Source organism: Capra hircus, chromosome 20 (genome assembly GCF_001704415.2).
Source record: "Capra hircus breed San Clemente chromosome 20, ASM170441v1, whole genome shotgun sequence".
Taxonomy (NCBI): domain Eukaryota; kingdom Metazoa; phylum Chordata; class Mammalia; order Artiodactyla; family Bovidae; genus Capra; species Capra hircus.
In genome coordinates this window covers 66,410,476-66,430,760 of record NC_030827.1, presented here as the reverse complement: position 1 = coordinate 66,430,760, position 20,285 = coordinate 66,410,476, and the positions used below count along the sequence as shown (strand labels likewise).

The 20,285-nt window shown below is 54.3% G+C and overlaps 1 protein-coding gene across 2 annotated transcripts in view; it reads left to right on the top strand.

Annotated features, from left to right (window-relative positions):
* Window positions 1–19,846, top strand: part of PAPD7 (poly(A) RNA polymerase D7, non-canonical) — a 40,416-nt gene extending 20,570 nt beyond the window's left edge. Inside the window, exons 2-13 of one of the 2 annotated variants that reach the window (XM_018065611.1) lie at window positions 3,878–4,001; window positions 4,779–4,825; window positions 5,664–5,784; window positions 6,685–6,792; window positions 7,856–7,984; window positions 10,102–10,315; window positions 12,164–12,290; window positions 13,270–13,370; window positions 13,916–14,088; window positions 14,338–14,496; window positions 16,925–17,089; window positions 17,690–19,846. In XM_018065611.1, coding sequence (XP_017921100.1) covers window positions 3,912–4,001; window positions 4,779–4,825; window positions 5,664–5,784; window positions 6,685–6,792; window positions 7,856–7,984; window positions 10,102–10,315; window positions 12,164–12,290; window positions 13,270–13,370; window positions 13,916–14,088; window positions 14,338–14,496; window positions 16,925–17,089; window positions 17,690–17,884 — 1,629 coding nt within the window. In that variant the 5' untranslated portion in view covers window positions 3,878–3,911 and the 3' untranslated portion in view covers window positions 17,885–19,846. The remainder of the gene's footprint in view (window positions 1–3,877; window positions 4,002–4,778; window positions 4,826–5,663; window positions 5,785–6,684; window positions 6,793–7,855; window positions 7,985–10,101; window positions 10,316–12,163; window positions 12,291–13,269; window positions 13,371–13,915; window positions 14,089–14,337; window positions 14,497–16,924; window positions 17,090–17,689) is intronic. The other variant, XM_018065610.1, reaches the window with a different exon arrangement.

The window sequence follows — 20,285 nt, the reverse complement described above, 5'->3', positions numbered from 1 at the left end:
TCAGGCTCAGTGAGGGAACCTTCGTTCAGTCAGATCCGTGATCAGCTGACCCCAGAGTGTGAGGTTCAGCCCGAGAGTGCCTTGGTCTTTCTGAACAGATCCTTCCTGTTTCTGCCAGGTGCAGCTGACAGTTTACACGCCACGTGTTTGGATGAATTTCTCTGCAGTGACTCGGCTGTCTCAGTCTTTGGGATCGCCGTGTTCGGGGTGGAGTCTGGAAGGCTGAGAGAGCTCCCTTTGGTTTTTCTTCTGTTTGGTTTTTTCGTTTAAAACTTTGGCTCTGCCTCTGTATTAGGTTTTCAGATGGAGAACGAGGCGGGAATCTGCCTGCCTTGAGTTCTTAGATACTGTGTCAGGATTCAGTTTGCAGAGAGGGAAAGTCAGAATGATGGTTCCCTGACCCCAGAGTGCCAGGACCGGGGAAGGGGCAGGCGAAAGGGCTGTGGGTGCGCTGCTCTTAAACTCTCTGAGAAGGCCCCCGGAGCTTCTGTCGGGGCTCGCTGGTACCTGTAGGAGCAGGAGGTCCCTGATCTTTTAAGCGCCTGGGCCCTCCAGGTTACCGTCGCTCCGGCCGGTTTTGCGATCCCGCTTCTCTGATTCATGATAGAGGAGATGGTTCTGTGATGGTCACAGCATAGAAATTTCCTTGAGAGATGGGAGAACGGGTGACGCGGGCCCCGGGAGACACGATGGCTAAAGTGCATGCTGATGCGAGACTTGAGTGTGGTTTTTACGCGGAGGTCTTGTCAGCCGTGAGACTCCTTAGAGGCTTTGCTGTGTGAGAAGAGAAGAGCAACCATGTTCATTTTAGTTCTTGAGTAGAAAAGATCAAACCTCTTCCTGGCCACAGTTCTGTAAACCCCTTTGGAGAACTGAGGGTGCGTGCGTGTTCACTCTCGGACGCGACAGTCGTCAGAAGGCCCTGCCATGTGTCCTGGTGTGGTCGGCAGCACTCGGTGTGGGAGTGTGCTGCCCCGACCATCACAGGCTGTGTCTTAGGCTGGTGGGTGATGCTTGTGGTGTCCGTCAGTCCAGTCGCTCAGTCGTGTCTGCCTCTTTGCGGCCCCGAGGACTGCAGCACACCAGGCTTCCCTGTCCATCACCAATTCCCGGAGCTTACTTAAACTCATGTCCATACTGAATAGCAGCATCCCAGCTGTTTTATTTAGGACTGTGTACCTTTTCCTAGGATGCTTGGCTGTTTAGGTGACTTGTACTCACGCATTGAGCTATCCAATGCAAGAGTCAGACACCTTCTGTGTGCTCATTTTTGATGACGTTGTATAGGGAAGGCCAGGTCTTCAGTGACGAGGTCATCAGCAAACTATGTGTTTGATCAAAACTTGATTGATCCCACACGTATTGATGGAGTACCTGCCCCAAGCCAATGCTGAGACAGGCCGTGAGCAGGTGCCCTGTCCTAGAGGTCGCGTTCCCCTGGCTGAGCCGGACTCCCGGCCACCCCCATGCCTAGTGGGGGCGGGGGCGCTGCTCCTCCCACCCGCAGGCCCTATTGGGTGGCTCTGTCTGCCCCCCAGCCCTCTCCTGCCTTTGGAGCTTCCTTCCTCTCAGGGTTCCTCCAAGAGCCTGAGCCGGAGGGGGCAGCTGCAGGGCTTTCTGATCTGTTCAGATGGTTGTCAGACCTAGTCATGTCTTTCTGCACCATCGGGGCCTCCCATTCCAGAGCCACAGCTCTACCTGCCTGGAGGAAGAGCCCCAGGGTGGACCGGAGCCTTCTTGTCCAGCCAGGCCTCCAGCAGGATCCCTTCTATTCCCAGAGGCAAAGCAAGCATCCTCTTCCTGACACGTGCTACAGCAGTTGTGAATTTATAGATGTGGTTTATTACGTATCTCAGACACACATTCAGTGTGTCTCACTGGTGGAACAGGACAAGGCAAGTCAACAGCCGTCTGACGCCGCCGCTGGTCACACGCGGCCCTGAGGGCAGGCCCCGGGAAGCTGAGGGGTGGCAGCGTGTGGCTGTGTCTCTCGCAACTGTCCTTTCCACTCTGTGGTGGTGTCTGGGGGGTTGGAGTGGCCCGTCTCCTGATGCTTTCACATGTTAGATGTGTGGAACGTGAGCTCGGATTTGACCGCATCGGCTCTGCTGTTCTTCTTCCAAGTCCTCCAGCCAGTTGCCTGACTCCTCCAGGCCTGTGTCCTCAGTCAGCGTCTCTGCACCTCTGTGCTCTGCTCTTATCCACAGCGCTGAGCTGCAGGGGAGTGTGTGCCCCTGGTGCTGGGGTGGGCTGACTGCTCACTGACAGATGGCTGACCCAGGGGTGCGTGCGGCCTCCCGGCAGGTGCTGGGAACAACGGCTGACATGCTCGCTAGCAGGAGGGTCCCTGGCTTGGTCACTTACCTGGCATGTCTGTTCCTGCTGATGACCGTGCTGAGCTCGGGGAATTGTGGTTCACAGCTCTCACGATGTGCCATCTGAGCCACTGGAAGGGTTGCGGGAAAAGGCTCAGGATGTCATTGGCTCTCAGTCATTGTTGAGATGATAGAAGCTTTATCCTTTAAGTCTTGGAAATTTGATAGCTATTTTGGTAAAATTACCTCATTTCAGTGTGGTATGACTTACTACCTTTTCTGATTGACTAAAAACTGGACTCATGGCTTAAGCAGTAGCAGGCTTGGGGTGGCGTTTCATTTGAAAAATTAGACATGGTGGGCTCCAAGTTAGGTCCCCGATTGGTGGTGGCCTCGCTGACACTGCCGACGTGCCGTGAAAAGGGTGTGTAGGGCTTGTCTCCTGCCCAGCCCTGTCTGGGCTTTCAGTGTCTTCACGTGGCTTGTAAACTGAGTGCTTGGACTGTCCGTGTAGGTGAGCTGTGTGGGGAGGCGATCCTGCGGGCAAGAGAGCCACAGCTGGCTGTGAGCTGGAGTCGGTGGAGGTGTCAGCTGTCTGGCCTCACCTTCATGGCTAGGCACCAGTTGGCTCCGTCAAGTCTTACCTGCTCTCAGGTAGACTGTCTTACTCACTAGTGAGCTGATGTTGATGTTATTATTGAACGAATTTCACTTCTTCTTTTCCGTACTAGTAATCAAACTTGGGATGGAACCAGGTAGATTTGACTTGATACATAATTTCTGGGAGTAAGTTATTTGCTCCCTTATCTTTAATCCCGTAAAGTAACTGAGGGTGATATGTCCTTCTTTCCAGCAGAACGATGACCCTACGTTGCTCCCCCAGGGGACTGGCAGAGAAGTGACTCTGGGGGCTGGGCCGTGAGGTGGCTTTCGGAGCCCACCGGTCTCTCCTGAAACCACTGCTTTTTATTTTATATCTTTGTTAGAAACGCTGGAGCGGGGGAGGGCTGAACTGACTGGTGTCCCTCACACCTTGGTCGCTGGCTCCCAGGTCGTGGCCTGGGCCCTTGTTGCTGATCCGGGGCGTTATCTCAGTGGGTTGGGCAGACCTGGCTGCTGAGACTTGGGCCTGCCAGGCTCCTGAGGTCAGGTGTCTTCTCCTGGCCTGGCCTGTGTCGGACCCCACCGTGAGGGCGCCCCTGGGCCTGGAGCACACCCGGCTGAGGTGAGACCCCCGGGTAACTGGGGGCCCTGCCCTGCTTCCGTTGGGAGCACCCTTCATCTTCTCAGTTTCTTAACGTCACATCACTGAGACGCTCCTTTCGGATAAGACTTCAGATACCAGTTGGAAGCTTTGGTACGATGCGCTCGTGTTACTCTGCGGTGCTAAGCCATACTGCATCCCCACAGAGGGGTCATCTCACCCTGCACTCCAGAGGAAACAAGAAGCTGGATTTTAAGTGGCCAGAGATACGCCTTAGTGTCGTGGTGATCTGATAACAGAATGAGATGTGTGGTTACATCTAATGGTAACTCTAGTGTGTTTCTCTTTTGTCCGCTAGACTTCACGAGGAAATAATTGACTTTTATAACTTCATGTCCCCTTGTCCTGAAGAAGCTGCCATGAGAAGAGAAGTGGTGAGGAGGATCGAGACCGTGGTCAAAGACCTCTGGCCGACGGCCGACGTGGGTATATGCGCCGTGTGCTGTGCCACTGCAGGCACCGTGTGTCTGTGGGCCTGCGCAGACCCGCGGGCGGGGCCCCCGCTGTGGTGCTGGGAGGGCGGCGGCCTCACCTGGAGCTTGTTAGAGAGGCCTGCGCCCCTGCCGAGGGCGACCTCGGGAACCCAGGCTGGGGGTAGGGCTCTGCTCAGCTTGCCGCCCCCCACCCCCACTGGTGGTTCTGAGCTTCTGATGTCTTCAAGTGTGAGGACTGTCTGCCTTGGGGAATTCTTTTTTGGAATCTTGTGATTATTTTCCTTGTTTGTAATATACCCTAAGATAAGTTTACCCCTTCCTGCATCAGACTGCATAGTAGGGTTCCATTGTGTGAACCCTGGAGTGTTTGCTCGCAGACTCCTTCCCCAGTGAGTGAATCACATGTGCTCATGGAGGCGCGCTCCGTGGGCCCTGGGCACGTGGGGGGCAGTGGGAGACGGCCCTCTGGTGCCCTGGTGTCCCTGCCCCCACCACAGGAGTTTCGTCCCTGCCCTTGGGTGCCCTGGGACAGAGCCCTGTGCTGTTCACAGCCTGGACACCAGTGCTGCGCGGCTGTGGGTGCCACCAGGGGCTGTTTCGTCTTTTGATTCTGAGCTTTGGAGAATTCCCTTTGGGGCAGGCTTTTAACTTGAGGCTTGAGAGGATGCTCTCCGGTCAGTGGGGCCCCAGGCAGGAGCCGAGTGAACAGTGGCAGAGGGCGCTGCCCGCTTGTCCCGGGTCTGAGCCGCGCGCCCTCTGTTGCAGGTGCAGATATTCGGCAGCTTCAGCACTGGTCTCTACCTTCCCACCAGGTGAGCGCCCACTCCGCACAGATGAGGGTGTAGTGGATGAAGCTGGGGCTGAGGGGCGGTGTCTGTGTGCGTGCTGAAGGCTGAAAGCAGCTTCCTTGTGTGCAAGTCTGAGGCTGGAAATGCAAACTGAAGGGAAAGGCCGCAGAGCACGGGGCAGATCGCAGGGAGCGGACGTCGACTTGGCCGTTTGGCCCCGGTTGGCCCCGGTTGCTTTGCCTCTCCTCTCGCCCTGACCGCTGACGGGGATGGGGAAGGAGGGGGTGGGGAAGACGGGAGCTGTGGAGCAAGCACAGCACAAGCAGTCCACGCTCTTTGGATGCTTTTGAAAAGATACCTTTACATCTTAATGAAACTCAAGCAAAATTGCATTTGAATAGGATTTTGTGAGGATTTTTAATTGATAGAAAAATATCAAACAGGTGTTTGCATTTTAAAGCCATTCCCCAGCGTTTCCTCATAAAGGGTTTTTTAATGTGCATCATTTTATTAAAAACTTGCATTCTGCTAAGCCAGTTCAATCCTCCGAGACTGAAGAGACTGCAGCCTCAGGATTTTTGGGGTGGCATTGGCGAGGCTGGTGGGGAGCTGGATTCACCGCAGGTGTCCGGGTCCACTCAGATGGGAGGGTCAGGCCTCCACGGTCCCCTTGTGGTGCGGCGACTCGGTCAGCGTCTGCTCTCCACCTGTGTTACAATTGGTTCACAAACTTCCTTTTCTCTCACTAAGAGGGAGAGGCTGGTGGGATGATGTTGGCCCTGGAAGCACTGTGGGCCTGCAGCCGGTGTGTTGCCGTGCAGATAGGGGAGCAGGGGTTTACGCTTGCTTCTCTCCCGTCCAGTGACATCGACCTAGTAGTCTTTGGGAAGTGGGAGCGCCCCCCACTGCAGCTGCTGGAGCAGGCCCTGCGGAAGCACAACGTGGCTGAGCCGGGCTCCATCAAGGTCTTGGACAAGGCGACGGTGAGTGCCGCTGCTGGGGGGCCCCGCCCGAGCAGGGGGCGCACGGCCACCTGCTACAGCCTGTGGGATTGGCTGGCGTGGTTGGCGGTGGGCACTGGTTCTGTTTGAAAACTCTCACTTCTCGTGTGAATGAACTTGTGTTGTTTTGTAGTTAGGGTTTCTAGCTGACGATATGTTTAGAGACCGTCTGGAGTACACATTATACTACAAACACTGCACTAAACTCTCGCTGCACTAAGATACACTACTGGGCATCCTTTGTGAAGCCGTGCAAGGAGGGGATAATCATACCCAAAGCAGGGCACATTCAGAGGCTGCCCTCTGTGGAGAGTGGGGCCCAGTGATCAAACCATGGCGTTTGTTACATAGAAAAAGGTTACCATTTGCCAAGTTACACTTCAGAAAGAAGAACTTGCCTGGTCCTTTCCTGTTCCAAAAATGTCCACATGTGAAAAAACATACTTCCCTCAGGCAGAAGGTGGATGACCAGGCCTGTCTGGTGTGTGTGTCAGGGTCTGTCCAAGTCCAGAGCTCCGCACAGCCCAGGAGCCCTGTGTCAGTGGCCTGCTCCGTGACGCTCCTCAGTCTTGGCCCCGCCCCCTCTGTGGCACTGTCCCTCGTGCCGGGTGGCTGCTGGTCTCTGAGCGGGCATCGGTGTTTACATACAGAGCAGCCAAGGGAGCTCAGCCTGACTGTCCTGAGAGCCCCCAGAATGTGAGTTTGGCAGTGTTACGACTAGTTCCCGGGATCAGAGGTTCATCCTGTGAGTATGGGGTGTGTGTGTGTAAACTCCCTTTGTGTTTAAGGAGAAAACTCTCTGTATAACTTGGGAAACATTTGATACCTGACCATAAACAACGTTGCCTATTAAAGCAAGTTTCCTAAATTAAATCTCTGCAGGTACCAATTATAAAACTGACAGACCAGGAAACGGAAGTTAAAGTCGACATCAGCTTTAACATGGAGACCGGGGTGCGGGCAGCGGAGTTCATCAAGAATTACATGAAGGTGCTGTCACCGCAAGTTAGCACAGTGCAGATAAGGGGCTTAAGTTGGCTGACGTTTCCCTTTTAAATGTTGAAACCTTTAAACTGATGATAATCTTTAATGAGAAAGATGGTTGCAGATGGATTTACCTTAGAGTATTATTTCTTTGGAATTACATAGCTGTTTCGCAGCTTTGCCTTCCTTCCCTAATAATTTTAGACACTTGCGCATCATCATAGAGACCCTTCTAGTTGTTACGCAGTGACCATCCCAGCAGCTCGTTGTGCCTGATTTGCAAGTTGAGTGCATCACAGTGGGGCATAGGTTTGCTTTCTCTGGGGTGGCGGGAGGTCTCAGTGCCTCAGGATGGGAGGCGTTCCTTGAGCTGAGGGACTCTGAACTCTGACCAGGTGTGTGGTGCAGTTAAGCGGCGCATCCTTCTCCGTTCAGAGAGCTGCGTTGTCTGGACCCTGCCTCTGCCCCCAGTTTGAGGCCTTGCTCCTCGGGAGCCGCTCACTCTGCTGTCAGGCTTGTCCGCAGAGTCCCCTCTGCCACAGCAGAGCTGGAGCGCAGCGGAGGCGGCCGGGCCCCTGCACCCCTCCGCAGATCCGGTCGCTCCTTGTTCCCACGCCCTGCTTTCCACCCTTGTCCTGCGTTTGGCAGTGTTGTGTCCTGCTGGTCTTCTGCCTCGTGAGCTGCCCACCCCACTGCTTGTCTCATGGGTGCCCCTTAGTGTGGGCGTTTTGCCTGCTGGTTCTGGGACCTTCCCTTACCCACAGAGCCCTGTGCTCAGCGCCTGAGAGCGGGCAGGGACTTGGAGGAAGCACCTGTTCACTCCCTGCGCACCTGGGCCTGGGGTCTCTCATGCAGGCCTCCCGCCTCAGCCGCACTAAACCATCATCTGGGGAGGTGCCCCCAGCAGGGCCCTAGTGAGCCCCCCATGGAGTGAGGAGGCCTGGCCTCGAGCCTCCTGAGGAGCAGGACGAGGAAGTGAGCTTCCTGTCTGTGTGTGGAGTCTGCCCAGTGTGGACTCTTCAAAGCCGCAATAACTAACCACATGCTGTCTTTCTTTTGGAATTTGCAGAAATATTCATTGCTGCCTTACTTGATTTTAGTACTGAAACAGTTCCTCCTGCAGAGGGACCTGAATGAAGTTTTTACAGGCGGGATTAGCTCGTACAGCCTCATTTTAATGGCCATTAGCTTTCTGCAGGTGAGTACACTTTGTCTCAAGAACCCTTGACCTTGAGGCTGACATGGGGGTCATTGTTCCCTGGTGTTCTGACCAGTTGCTTCTTGGCTTCCAGGTCTTTGCTGTCCCTGCACAGCTCTGTTTTGATGTAGTAAAAATTGACTTCTAATCTTGATGATGAAACTTTTGATCAATACTTTTTTCCTTTGCACTTGTTTTTTTGTGTGTCTATTGTAACTGTTAGAGGGTTTATCTCATTTTATCAATCAAGTATATATTGACCTAACTCTGAAGAAACATTATGTTTAGAAAAATTGGAAGACATGCCTTGAGAGACAGTGAAAACCTTTTCTTGGTTCTTGACTGTCAATTTATACTGAAAAATTCATCTCAGAAAAAAGTCGAGTCCCACATACGGGGGAAAAAAAAATGAGAGCTTTTTCCTGAGTGATGAGAAGTTGGTATTTCGTCTTTATCTGTTGCCCGTATTTTGTTGAGTAGCGTGAAAAAACCTATTAGGAAACCTGAGTATTAAATGCTGTGCTGCGCCGATGACCTGTCTTTATGCTGCGTTTCTAACATGTGGTCTCTGTGTGAATCAAGGCATGATCGTGCTGTTTACACTTGTCAGCCCCTCTGCTGTGTTCTGGCCGCACAGCGCTGCTCCTCTGTTCTGTGTCTGTGGTGGCGCTGAGGGTTTTGTGTCGAGACTTGGGTCATTTGTCTCGATACTGTCAGCACTGCTGATGGTGGAGCGGCTGGGCCCAGCGCCCTGCACCCCGGGGTCTCCTCGGCGCGCCTCTCAGGAGGCCCCTCGAGGGCCCGAGGGCAGGTCGGGCTCTCTCTGCCGTGTCCTTGCTGCACGTCTCTCACGCTGCCCTTAGAGCCCTTCTGCCCGAGGTGTCGGACCTTTTTTTTTTTAAGAACTAAGCATGAGCTGTGTCCTTAATTTATTTCCTCCCACTTACCTGAACTGTCCTGGCAGCCTTGTAGTGTGACCTGCCCACTCTCGTGATGCTGGGTGCCTGGCTCAGTGACCCTGTGGAGGCCACCCGGGCCTGGGCGGGGCGGCCACTGTCAGCTCCACCCGCTTGGTGCCCGGCCCTTCCCACCTCCGTCCTGTGCTCGCTGCATCGTCTGATCCATGCCGGGGCTCACGGATGTCGAGGCTCACTTGCTTGCCCTCGGTAGCGCTCAGGCGGGGAGACAGAGGAGGGAGAAAGCCAGACAGCAGCAGGACCACGGCGCTGAGCCTGCGTGAGGGCTTCTGAGCCCGGACATGCCTGCAGGCTGGGAGCTGAGCTTCCTCCATGGCCACTGTGCTGTGAGTGCTTTCAGCCTCTGTGCTTCTGCCGGGACTTGGACTCGATGTTCCTGTTCTTGACCATCACTGTCCAGCAGCGCGGGTGGTGCTGTTTGCTGGTCCGGTGGGATGGCCGCATGCGCCTGTGGGGCTCTGGCAGGACCGGCAAGCTGAATGTTTGGTTTGTTTTAACTTGTTTAAATTCACAGCTTGAGGCCGTCACAGTGGGCCGAGCACTCAGATTCCTGAGCCTTTTAGTGACTCAGGAGGGTCAGTAGACAGGGGCTCAGCTTCAGAATAAATCCATTAGCTGCTGCAGGGACAGGTGGAGTGGAGCTGAGGCTGAGCTGTGTGCCGGGCAACAAGGCGAGTTTGCCGTAAATGCTGGCGCAGAGCTGGTGGCTGTTCACAGAGTTAGGCCTTTCATTTTGAGCAGTGATGCTCTTCAGGCTCACACTGCCCCCTGCTGGTTGCATTTCAGAATAACGGAATTAATGCTAGTATCTATAAAACTGCCTCCGCCATCTAGGTGACTCTGCATTGTACAGAATACGGTCCACTCACCTACCACTATTTGGGAATTGGGGGTTAATCAGATGTCTGCGTAGAAATGTGTGGCTTCTGAATTTCAAAGGATTGGAGTATAATTTAAAAATTCAGATGAGCAGATTTTCTTTCTCTTGAACACCCTTGGTTGACAAGCGATCCAGGCTCCAGTGGTGGTGGGTGGACGAGGGCCCCTGACTTCGTCCTGGGCCCGCCGTCTGAGCTCGCCGCGTGTGCGGTGTCTGCAGTGCCCAAAATCCACACACACTGGGGTGCCTCGCTTTCACAGCTGCATCCGAGAATTGACGCCCGGAGAGCGGATGAGAACCTTGGGATGCTGCTCGTGGAATTTTTTGAACTCTATGGAAGAAATTTTAATTACTTGAAAACTGGTATCAGAATAAAAGAAGGAGGTGCCTATATCGCCAAAGAGGAGATCATGAAAGCCATGACCAGCGGGTACAGACCGTCGATGCTGTGCATTGAGGACCCCCTGCTGCCTGGTAAGGACCTCGCTCTGCGCGGGCCCCTGTCTGCAGGCACTGTGCTCTGGCCGCCAGTGCCAGCCGGGGAGCGCTCACAGGCGCCCCGCCACGGGCAGTCACGGGGTCTCATGTGGAGTCCCGCTGCACTACCGGGGTCAGGGTTGGCACGTCAGGATTCCTTGTTAATACTTCTAAATAACTTACTGTAAAGTTGCAACTTCGTTTACTTTCTATAATCAGAGAAATGTAGAAAGTGTGAATTAAGAAAAAAACTTCTATTTTTTCTGAATAGAAATGTATTACCTGTCCGTCATAAAAACCATCTGTTTCCCGGAAGTGTGCCGGTATCCCCTCCCCTTTTGCACTCTCTTCTCCAGTCTTCCACATGTGGATATTAACATTGAGTGTTGCCTCCTTATTAATTGGCGTGTGTGCTCAGTCCTGGTCGATTTTCTGCGACCCCATGGACTGTAGCCCACCAAGCTCCTCTGTTCATGGGATTCTCCAGGCAAGCATACTGGAGCGGTTGCCATTTCCTGATCCAGTTAACTGGATGGCATCACATAATACAGACAGCTTTGCTGCTTGTGGTTTTACTTAAACAGTAAACCTGAGAGTCCTATTCTGTACGCAGAGGGAGGTTCCGATATAAGGCTGGCTGCCTTGCAGAGCCCCAGGTTAAGGTGCGTTTCCCACATCTTTGCTGACCGTCTTTGAAATCTTTGCCCACCTGGTAAGGCCAGGCATGTCCATTTTCACTTACTGTACTTTTCTTTAAGATGGCTGAGGTGAAACACATGGATACTTGTCAGTCCCACAGGTGTTTGTGGAGGGTTTATTAGGTGACAGGCCGCTCTTTGTGGGCGATAAAGTCAGAGGCAGCAGGCGACAGGCCAGGTGGTGAGATGGTCCGCTCTGGTTGCAGGGCCCTTCATGGTTTTCTGTGTGAGCTCACGCGCTTTGTCTGTCCGTCCACTGTCCTCCCTGGTTTTGTAAGGTCCTCTGTGGTCAGGGAAGCCTTTCTCTGTTGACATGTTGTACTTCTGTCTCTTGCATCTGTATTTGGTATTTTTTATTATGTGTGTGTGTGTGTTTCTGCTAAGTCACTTCAGTCGTGTCTGAGCTCCTTCTGACTCTATGGACTGTAGCCTGCCAGGCCTCTCTGTCCATGGGGTTCTCCAGGCAAGAATACTGGAGTGGGTTGCCATGCCTTCCTCCAGAGGGTCTTCCTGACCCAGGGATCAAAGCTGCATCTCTTTTATCTCATTTATTGGCTGACAGGTTCTTTAGCACTGGCGCCACCTGGGAAGCCTTTTGTCTCTTGCATTATATTTGGTATTTTTCTAGTGTTTAGCTCATGTTTATGTTTTTCAACACCTTCAGATTTATGGTTTTTGATTTGTGGCTCCTGGGGTATGAAATTTATTTCTTAAAAGTCTTCTGAAAGACTCTCCTCTGTGGTCGTGTGGTCTGTGTGGCGCTTCCTCAGCGGTGCATTTCCCTCCCCCAGGATAGGCCTCCAGCCCCGGCGTGTCTGCATTGGGTCAGCTAAGTGGCCGGCAGTTCCTTTGTCTTCAGTGTTTGCTGAAATGTAATTGAAATAGGAAAACCCAACAGTTATTGAGCAGCTACATGAGTAAACCTGGAAAAGAGAAAATGTTGGCGCTTAAGGATATATTTCCTAAGAAAAATACCCCCACCTGAACTTGAGGAATGAGTTACATGTAAATTGAGCTTGGAAAGTCTGCTGTTTCAACAAAGTCCACTCCTTACCTGGACTCCTTAATGACTTCAGTGTTGCTTCATTTTATTTGCTGTCTGCAAATGTGAGAGGCCGTACCTCTGACGATGGCTGTCTTGTCTCAGGAAACGATGTGGGCCGGAGCTCTTATGGGGCCATGCAGGTGAAGCAGGTGTTTGACTACGCCTACATCGTCCTCAGCCACGCCGTGTCACCGCTCGCCCGGTCCTACCCCAACAGAGACTCCGAAAGGTACCCCGTCCTGGGGGCCGCTGCCCCTGTCATTTGCCTCCACGGAGTTTGCCGCCCTGTTTTAGGAGAACCTGAGAACGCTGGGAAAAGAAGGCCTTTCAGGGGTTCAGGGTGGTCATGGTGGTCAAGAGATGAAAGGTTTTCATTTAGAGAGCTAGGATTTTCCCACGGTATTAGTTTTAGGGAGGTCATTTCTGTCTTTTAAAGCTGTGGAGTATGACGCTCTTTTCCGGCTGCCCTCAAGAAGTGGGTGTCTGGCCCTGAGGGACGCATCCCGCCCCCAGGCCCTTTCCTACACACTGGTCAGCCCTGGGGGACGCATCCCGCCCCTGCCGCCTCCCTGCACACTAGTCCTCCTGCCCCTGTTCTGGGTGCTCACTTTCCCGGTGTGCACTTCTAGCTGGTGAGAAGTGTTTCTTCCTGACCGCAGACTATGTGCAGGAGGTGGGGCTGGGATGGAGGGAGGAGCTGAGGGGAAGTGAGGAGCAGGGGTGATGGCTGTTGCAGGAGGTTGCTGAAGCTGGGCTGGTACGTCCATCCTCAGAGGTTATAGAGGACGCGGACTCTGAGGCTGGCACAGTGGTGGGGGCACGGGAGACTCGGTGGCTCCTGTCCCCTGGGTGTCTGCGGGCAAAGCTTTGGGCCTGTTCTGGGCACTCTGTCTCCCCCATGTGGTGGGAAACGGGGCCCCTGTGTCCCTGGGGCTAGGGGGTGGGCTTCCCTACCTGGCAGGGACTTCGGCGGTCCTTTGTGGACAGATGGAGGGTCCAGGACTTGTGCACCTGTGCCCCCACTTTTTCTGTACTGTGTAGGTTTGGATTCAAACAGCAGAAGTCAGTCGTAAGATTACCTTAGCTTTCCCCAGCTTTCACTTAGCAGAGCTCGGTGTTAGGATGTAAAGTGGCTACTGGATAGGATGGTTGGCCGCACGGCACGCTCTGTGCTGCACTCACGCCCGCGTACCCTTACCCTTCCGCAGCACCTTAGGGAGGATCATCAAGGTGACTCAGGAGGTGATCGACTACCGGACGTGGATCAAGGAGAAGTGGGGCGGCAGGGTCCACGGAGCGCCAGACCCCGGTGAGAGGCCACCCCTCCTGTGGCTCTGCACGTCCTGACGCGCCGCAGAGCAGTGTCTGTCTTCTAGTAACAAACCGTTCATGCTAAGAAAGCAGCTTGTTTCCTGTAAGAGTTTAAAGCTGTAAGGTTTAGGCCAGTGCTGTGCACACATGGCAGGTTTGAAGTTCCCAGGAGCTGCATTGTAAGTGGAAAGAAGCAGGGGAAATTAATTTTAGTAGTCTGTTTTATTCAGCTGAGTGCTCAGAATACTGTCATCTGAACGGGTAGTCAGCACCCAGAGCTGCTGGGTCTCTCGTGCCATGTGCGCTGTGTGCAGTGTGTGTTCACACCTGAAATGCTTCAGGGCCAGGCTCTGTGTAACTCAGGTGGACCTGTACACCCGTGTTGTTTTGAACATAGTTAAGTGTACTCCAGTGGCTGAGATGTAACTGAAATTGATTGATGTGAAGTGAAACTAGCAGCTGGCTTTGTCGGCCTCATGCACAGCGTCAGGCACAGTGGGGCCTCGGGCTGAGGAGCGTGACAGCTCCACCTTCCTCCCACAGACAACAGGGTCAAGACCGCAGAGCGGATGGGCGTGTGTGAGGGGGACCAGCCTCCTCGACGAGACCCCGAGCCTCCCTTGGGCCCGCGCCTGACCCTGTCCCTGCCTGGCCCCCAGCTCCGGTCGTCCGGCTCGTCCGCCTCCTCTGTGTCCTCGCTTTCCGGCAGCGACATCGTGAGTGGCGCCCTCTGAGCCGGAGGGCTGCCGGGGGTCATGGTGTACAAATTTATGGGGAGATGAGACCAGAGGTTGGGGCATCTCAGCTGTGATTCCATGATGTTGTTCAGTTTTGACCTGACCGGGAGGAGTCCTGGGCAGAGGGGGGCAGGCCGCATCCTGGGACCCCCTGGGGCTCGCCCGTGGCTGCTCCTGTTGCTCTGAGAGGCACAAACCTCGGGTGCAGCCCTCCTCTTGTCCCACCAGGACTCGGACACGCCGCCCTGCACGACACCCAGCGTGTACCAGTTCAGCCTCCAGACGCCCACCCCGCTGCTGGCCAGCCTGCCCACCGCCCTGCCCATGCCGAGTGGGAAACCTCAGTCCACCACGTCCAGGACGTTGGTCATGACAACGAACACCCAGGTATGCGGCTGGCTGGGCCTTCCCAGTGACGGCCTGGGACCAGGTCCAAGGTGCTGCGCGTGGTAGAATTGACCAACACGTTAGATTAGAGAGAGAACCTTAGACATTCTTGGAACAGATACGTCTGTCCTGTAAGACGTTCTCATCCTTGGGTTGCTAGAATGTGAGTCCGGTCGTTCTGTAGAAGTTCTTGAGCTTCACCATATGCTGTGTTTGCACCAGGGGACTCTGAGTGGGCCCAGTACTGGACCTTGACGAGGTCCACATGGTCTTTCTGCAAGTGATGTTGGCGCGCTTCATGAGGCCACTGTCCTGGGCTTGTGCTCAGAGGGTCCCTGGTGCTGTCCCTCGGCCGAGAAGGACACGGTCCTCAATTTCCTCGAAGAGTCTCATTGTTTGCGCTGCTACTCAGATTTGATACCAACTTTGACTTCTCTTCGTCATTCGCTACATACTATTTATAGAGTTGTTTCTATTATAGTATGTCCTTTTCCAAAAAATTTAGACAAAATTAGTCTAAAAGGTAGTCTTTTAGAGGTAATTTTTGATGTTTTAGATTTGTAGGTACTTGCCAAGTATACATCAGCTCCATGTGTATGAAACTCATCACATTAATGCACTTCTGAAATAGAGTCGGCTTTCACAAGCGGTTGTAATCTGAGCAGAAGGTGATGGGGGTGCCCGCATGTCCCCATGTCTCTCTGCTTTGCTGGGCTCCCCTTGTAGGTAGGGCGTTCTCAGGACACACCCCAGACTAAGGGGGTGTGGAGGCAGCAGGCGCAGGACACACAGTGATGGCCATCAGCACAGCCCTCCCGAAATCTTTCACTGGCACCTTAGTAAGCAAGAACCACAGAGGCAGTGCCTTCAGTGTGGACGAGGACCGCGGAGACGGTGCCTTCAGTGTGGACAAGGACCGCGGAGGCGGTGTCTTCAGTGTGGACGAGGACCTCGGAGGCAGTGCCTGCAGTGTGGACGAGGACCGCGGAGACGGTGCCTTCAGTGTGGACGAGGACTGCGGAGGCAGTGCCTGCACGCGGGCGAGAGCCGCTACAGGCAGGCGTGGGGCTGGCCTCTGCTCAGCCGGCTCCCTCGAGAGCCGTGTGCAGGTGCTGCCCGTGCACCTCCAGGGCGGCGTCAGGGCCACGTGCTGCCTCTGGTCCTGTCACCTGCACAGGTAGTGAGGCAAAAGGCCACTCAAGGGATTTTTTTTTTCTTAAGCAAAATATTTATTCACTTTACTTGGCTTCCCTGGGTCTTAGTTGTGGCATGTGAAATCTAGCTCCCTGACCAGGGATTGAACCTGGGCCCCCAACGTTGGGAGCGTGGAGTCTGAGCCACTAGGCAACCCGGGGAGTTGTCGTTCAAGGTTTAAGACAAAAAGCTCAAAGCTCACTTTCTCATTTTATCGCCAAACTGCAAATGTCACTTCCAGTGGGGAAGTGACTGAGGGAAACCCCACTTGCAAACCTCACGTGCACAGTCTCTTGAGTGTCTCACTCGTGGTGAAGTCTCCCATATCAGGATGCAGTGGCGACACCAGCCAGGGCACAGAGCTGTCAGAGACCCCGGGAGTGGGCTCTTCTCTGTGCTCCTGGGGGCACAGAGCCCCCACTGAAGAGAGGCCCTGGGTGGGAGGAAGCGTGAGGAAGGGGTGCCATCCCTGAGACCAGCTCCTGCCATAGCTGTTCCCCAGGAGGCCACAGCCACCCTCCTGAGGTCTTGGGAGCGAATGCGGACAGTTAAGGTGAGAGCAGAGAGGGTCTGGAAAAGCAGGGGAGGGGCTCCTGAGCCAGCATCTCTGCCCTGATGGGGAGGTGCTGCAGAAATGGGAGGGGAGCCCGTCTGCAGGCCTTCGCTCCAACTGGCCCGGGGCCTCTTACCCTGCTTGACCCAGGGTGCTACCCGGAGACTCAAGGGACAGTTTCTCCGATAATTGTAGTTCTTTTGAATTTTTTGTTCACCAAAACCTCATGGCTTGGGTGACTGGACATCTTCATGTTGTCATTGTGCTTCAGAGCAGACTGTTGTGAGGTTGTAGTCAGACACAGACTGAGGAGCCTGTTGTGAGATCTATAGTTGGACAGACCAAGGGGCCTGTTGTGAGCTTGAAGTCAGACAGAGTGAGAAGCCTGTTGTGAGGTTGTAGTCAGACATATTCTGTGGAGTTTGTTGTAAGTTTGTAGTCAGAGACAGACTGAGGAGCCTGTTGTGAGGTTGCAGTCAGTCAGACTGAGGAGCCTGTTGTGAGGCTGCAGTCAGTCAGACTGAGGAGCCTGTTGTGAGGCTGCAGTCAGTCAGACTGAGGACTGTTGTGAGGCTGTAGTCACACAGACTGAGGCGCGGCTGTGAGTGGGGCCCTTCTCGGGGCTCCTGGTAAGAGCCGTTTCGCGTGGGCGCTCACGCCGTCTCTGGTCCTCTCCCCCAGACCAGGTTTACTATCCCGCCCCCGACGCTCGGCGTGGCCCCTGTGCCCTGTAGACAGGCGGGCATCGAAGCTGCTCCAGCGCTGAAGGCCGTCCACCACGTGTCCTCCCCGGCCATCCCTTCTGCGTCCCCCAACCCGCTTTCCAGCCCCCACCTGTATCACAAGGTATGGCCGCGGGGCCCCGGCGCTGGTCCCCTGCAGGCTGGCGGTCGGCCCGCACTGAGTGCCTTCTCCGCGGAGGGAGTCCACACGTGCTCTTTGTCTCGAGGGGCAGCTTGGTCATTCAGCTTCATGTTTGCTTTCCCTGTAACGAGCAAAGTGTTAAATTATTTTAAAATTTAGTGTAGTTTAATTCATTGAGTTTGTTAGCATAGAAGTTAAGTGCAAAGTAAAGAATATTTCCCATTTTTCTGTTAATTTCCACGGTAGGAACTTTGGTTTTCAGGAAGCAAACGATGAAGCGGGAACGATGATGCTGCCCATGGCATTGCCCCTCCCACCACGGCAATGCCCCCGGTCTTGCTGCGGGTGCCCTGGACTGGGCCGGGCTTTCTGGTGCCCAGGGCCCTGGGGAGGCATGGGTCCACTGCCCTGGGGCCCCTCTAAGTCTTCCCTACACGTTAGAAATGAGGTTCAGGGAAAAGGCCGGAATGTCAGGAAGAGCCATGCTGGGGTCCAGGCTCTTGGCCCGCGGGGGGTGGGCGGGGCTGCGGGTTGGGGTCTGTCCAGGCCGGCCTCGAGCCGCGTCCCTCTTGATCTCCTCAGCAGCACAGCGGCATGAAGCTGTCCATGAAGGGCTCCCATAGCCACGGCCAAGGCGGCAGCTACACCTCGGTGGGCACTGGCAGCGTGCGGCCTCCTGTGGGCAACCGGGGCCACCACCAGTACAACCGCACCGGCTGGAGGAGGAAAAAACACACACACACAAGGGACAGCCTGCCTGTCAGTCTCAGCAGGTAATGCTGCCGGCGGTGCCGCCCGGCCTGCCTCGCAGACTGCAGCCGGGTGGCTGCGGGGCCCCGGGACCGGAGACCAGCCCCGGCCGGCCACGCTGCATGTCCCCGTGTGGTGGTCACGTCCTCAAGAACAGCTCCCTGTGTCGTCTGTGAAGCCTTATTAGACGTGGATGCTGTCTGCTGCCTCCCAGGCGCCTCCTTCAAGGCCGGAGCGAGTCTGCAGGGAGCCGGGGGCCGCGCGGGGTAGGGGCGCCTCCCGGCACCATGCCTGCCCTGCGGGTTGGGCACTTTCATTTCACGCTGGAGCAGCAGAGAGCGAACCCCAGTATTTGTTGGGAGGTCATCATTGTTTTACTGCCCTCACGTTTTGTTTCAAATTTCAGAACTGTTTTCTATGTGAATATTGAAAACTTATGATTTGTGCAATAACTCAGATATTTTTTATTTAATTTCATATTTTCACATAAGTTATATTGAAGGGAAGAGGGAATTTTTTTAAACAAGCTTAGATCCTTTCCCGAGTTGCATTTTCTAAGTTGGGTTCATCGTGTCGGCTGGATGTCTGATGAGCGTTGTTGTGAACACCACGAATGAGGGGCTTGGGTAATTTTTATGTTCCTTCTTCAGGTCAGACGTGAGGCCTCTCAGCCTGTGGTGAAGGAGCCGAGTCCCCGCTCCCCCAGGGGTTCGGCTCCTAAACATTCTGACCAGCTGCCCGCCGGCTCTGCTGTCCGGCCTGTCTGTGGTCCTGCTCTGACCTCGGAGTTTTAATGTTTAGGGTTTGGTTCTTTTTAACTGTAGACAACAGACCCAGCATTTAAAGTGCCAGAGTATAACTTTCTACAGGGAGAAAAGGTTGTCACGTGATAAGATCTTAAACAAGCGTGAGCCGTGAAACGCTTTAGTTTTTAGTCACGCGGCCTGTCATAATGGGTCTGGCGAGCGTCATCACAGACAATGGTACCCAGTTTTAGGAATGTGGAGAAAGGAGTTATGTTGATTCCGTTGTGGAATCTGTAGCGGTATGCATTCGTTCTGTTAAGAGCAACTATAGGAGAAGTACTTGAGCTGCTTGGCGCGCCGCGGGGGGTTTTTAACACATCGCCGGAGAGCACAGCCCAGTGTCGGGCCGGAATGGCCGGCGCCCGACCCGAGAAGCATCCTCTGCAAGTGTGTTCTGCCACGACAACCACTGTCTCTGTTACCCATCCCGAACACCGACGCAGCCACCCTGCCTCCCCCTGAGTTTCCCGAGCGCTGCGGGTGTCCCAGGAGTTGGGCGCCTCTCCTGGGTCATCTGGTTCCCATTTTTAAGACGGGGTTCTGACCCTGCCACACTACAGGTGGGATGGTCTTTGAAGTCCACTAGTGAGAAACGGGATGAGAAGCTTACTGCCATGACCCCGGTGGTGTGCAGAAGCGGGGCGTTCTCGAGGGCTCCGAGCGCTACACGCCCCGCTGTGTCCGCGGCCCCCGGAAGGCGGGCCCGGCCCGCTGGTGTGGAGAGGGGCTGCCGTGCCTGCAGGCTCCCTGGGGGGCTTCCGAGCCGAGTAGCACAGTTTGTCTGCGGTTCGTGATGATCCAAGGTTATCAAAAATATTTAAAGATATTTAAATTGTGAACCTATTGATAAAGAAATATTTATAAAAACTGATACGTAGGTCTGTACTAATCTCTACGCATTAGCAATATCGACTGTAACCCTCCACTAAAGAAGCACGGCGGGGACGCAGGAGCACCGCGGGTGGGCCCAGGACGGAGCCCCAGGCCTGGGTGCCAGGCTCAGCCTGTCACGGTGAGCGGATGAATTGGCCTGGCTCCCTGTGGCCACACGCTGTGGGCTGGCAACAAGATATATCATGTTTCGATTTTTTTTGTGCGTGGACAACAATGTGGAAGCTAAAATTGACATATTTTTATGTGAAGTTTTTCTATTCTTTGATTTTTAATAAACTTGGGAAACCAGGTGGTGGCTGTGTGTGTGCCTTTTTCTTTCCAGGCGGGGGCGGGCTGCCTTCTGCAGGCTTCGTTCTTGCCTTGTCCAAGGCCGGACAGCCAGCGATCATGTTGTCATTGGTTCATGAACTCGGATTCCAGTGAGGTTGCAGGCTGGGCATGGGAGAGTGAGCCCTGTCCCGGGCTAGGTGACAGGACGTGCCAGAGCCGTTATTGACACTCTTCATGTGTAGTTTCTGACAAGCCGATGTCACATGGCACTTAACTTCCCATTAGAATCCTTTGTTCCACCTCTCTCTCTCGAGTCAACATTATACGACTTCAAAATAGCACATTTGAAACCACCGAAAATCATAGCGTGGCTTAAAATGTAGCTTATGATTAGAATGTATAAGGAAATTTATGAAAATTCCCGCTCCCTTGCGTTACGGAGCTGCTGGCCTCGGCCC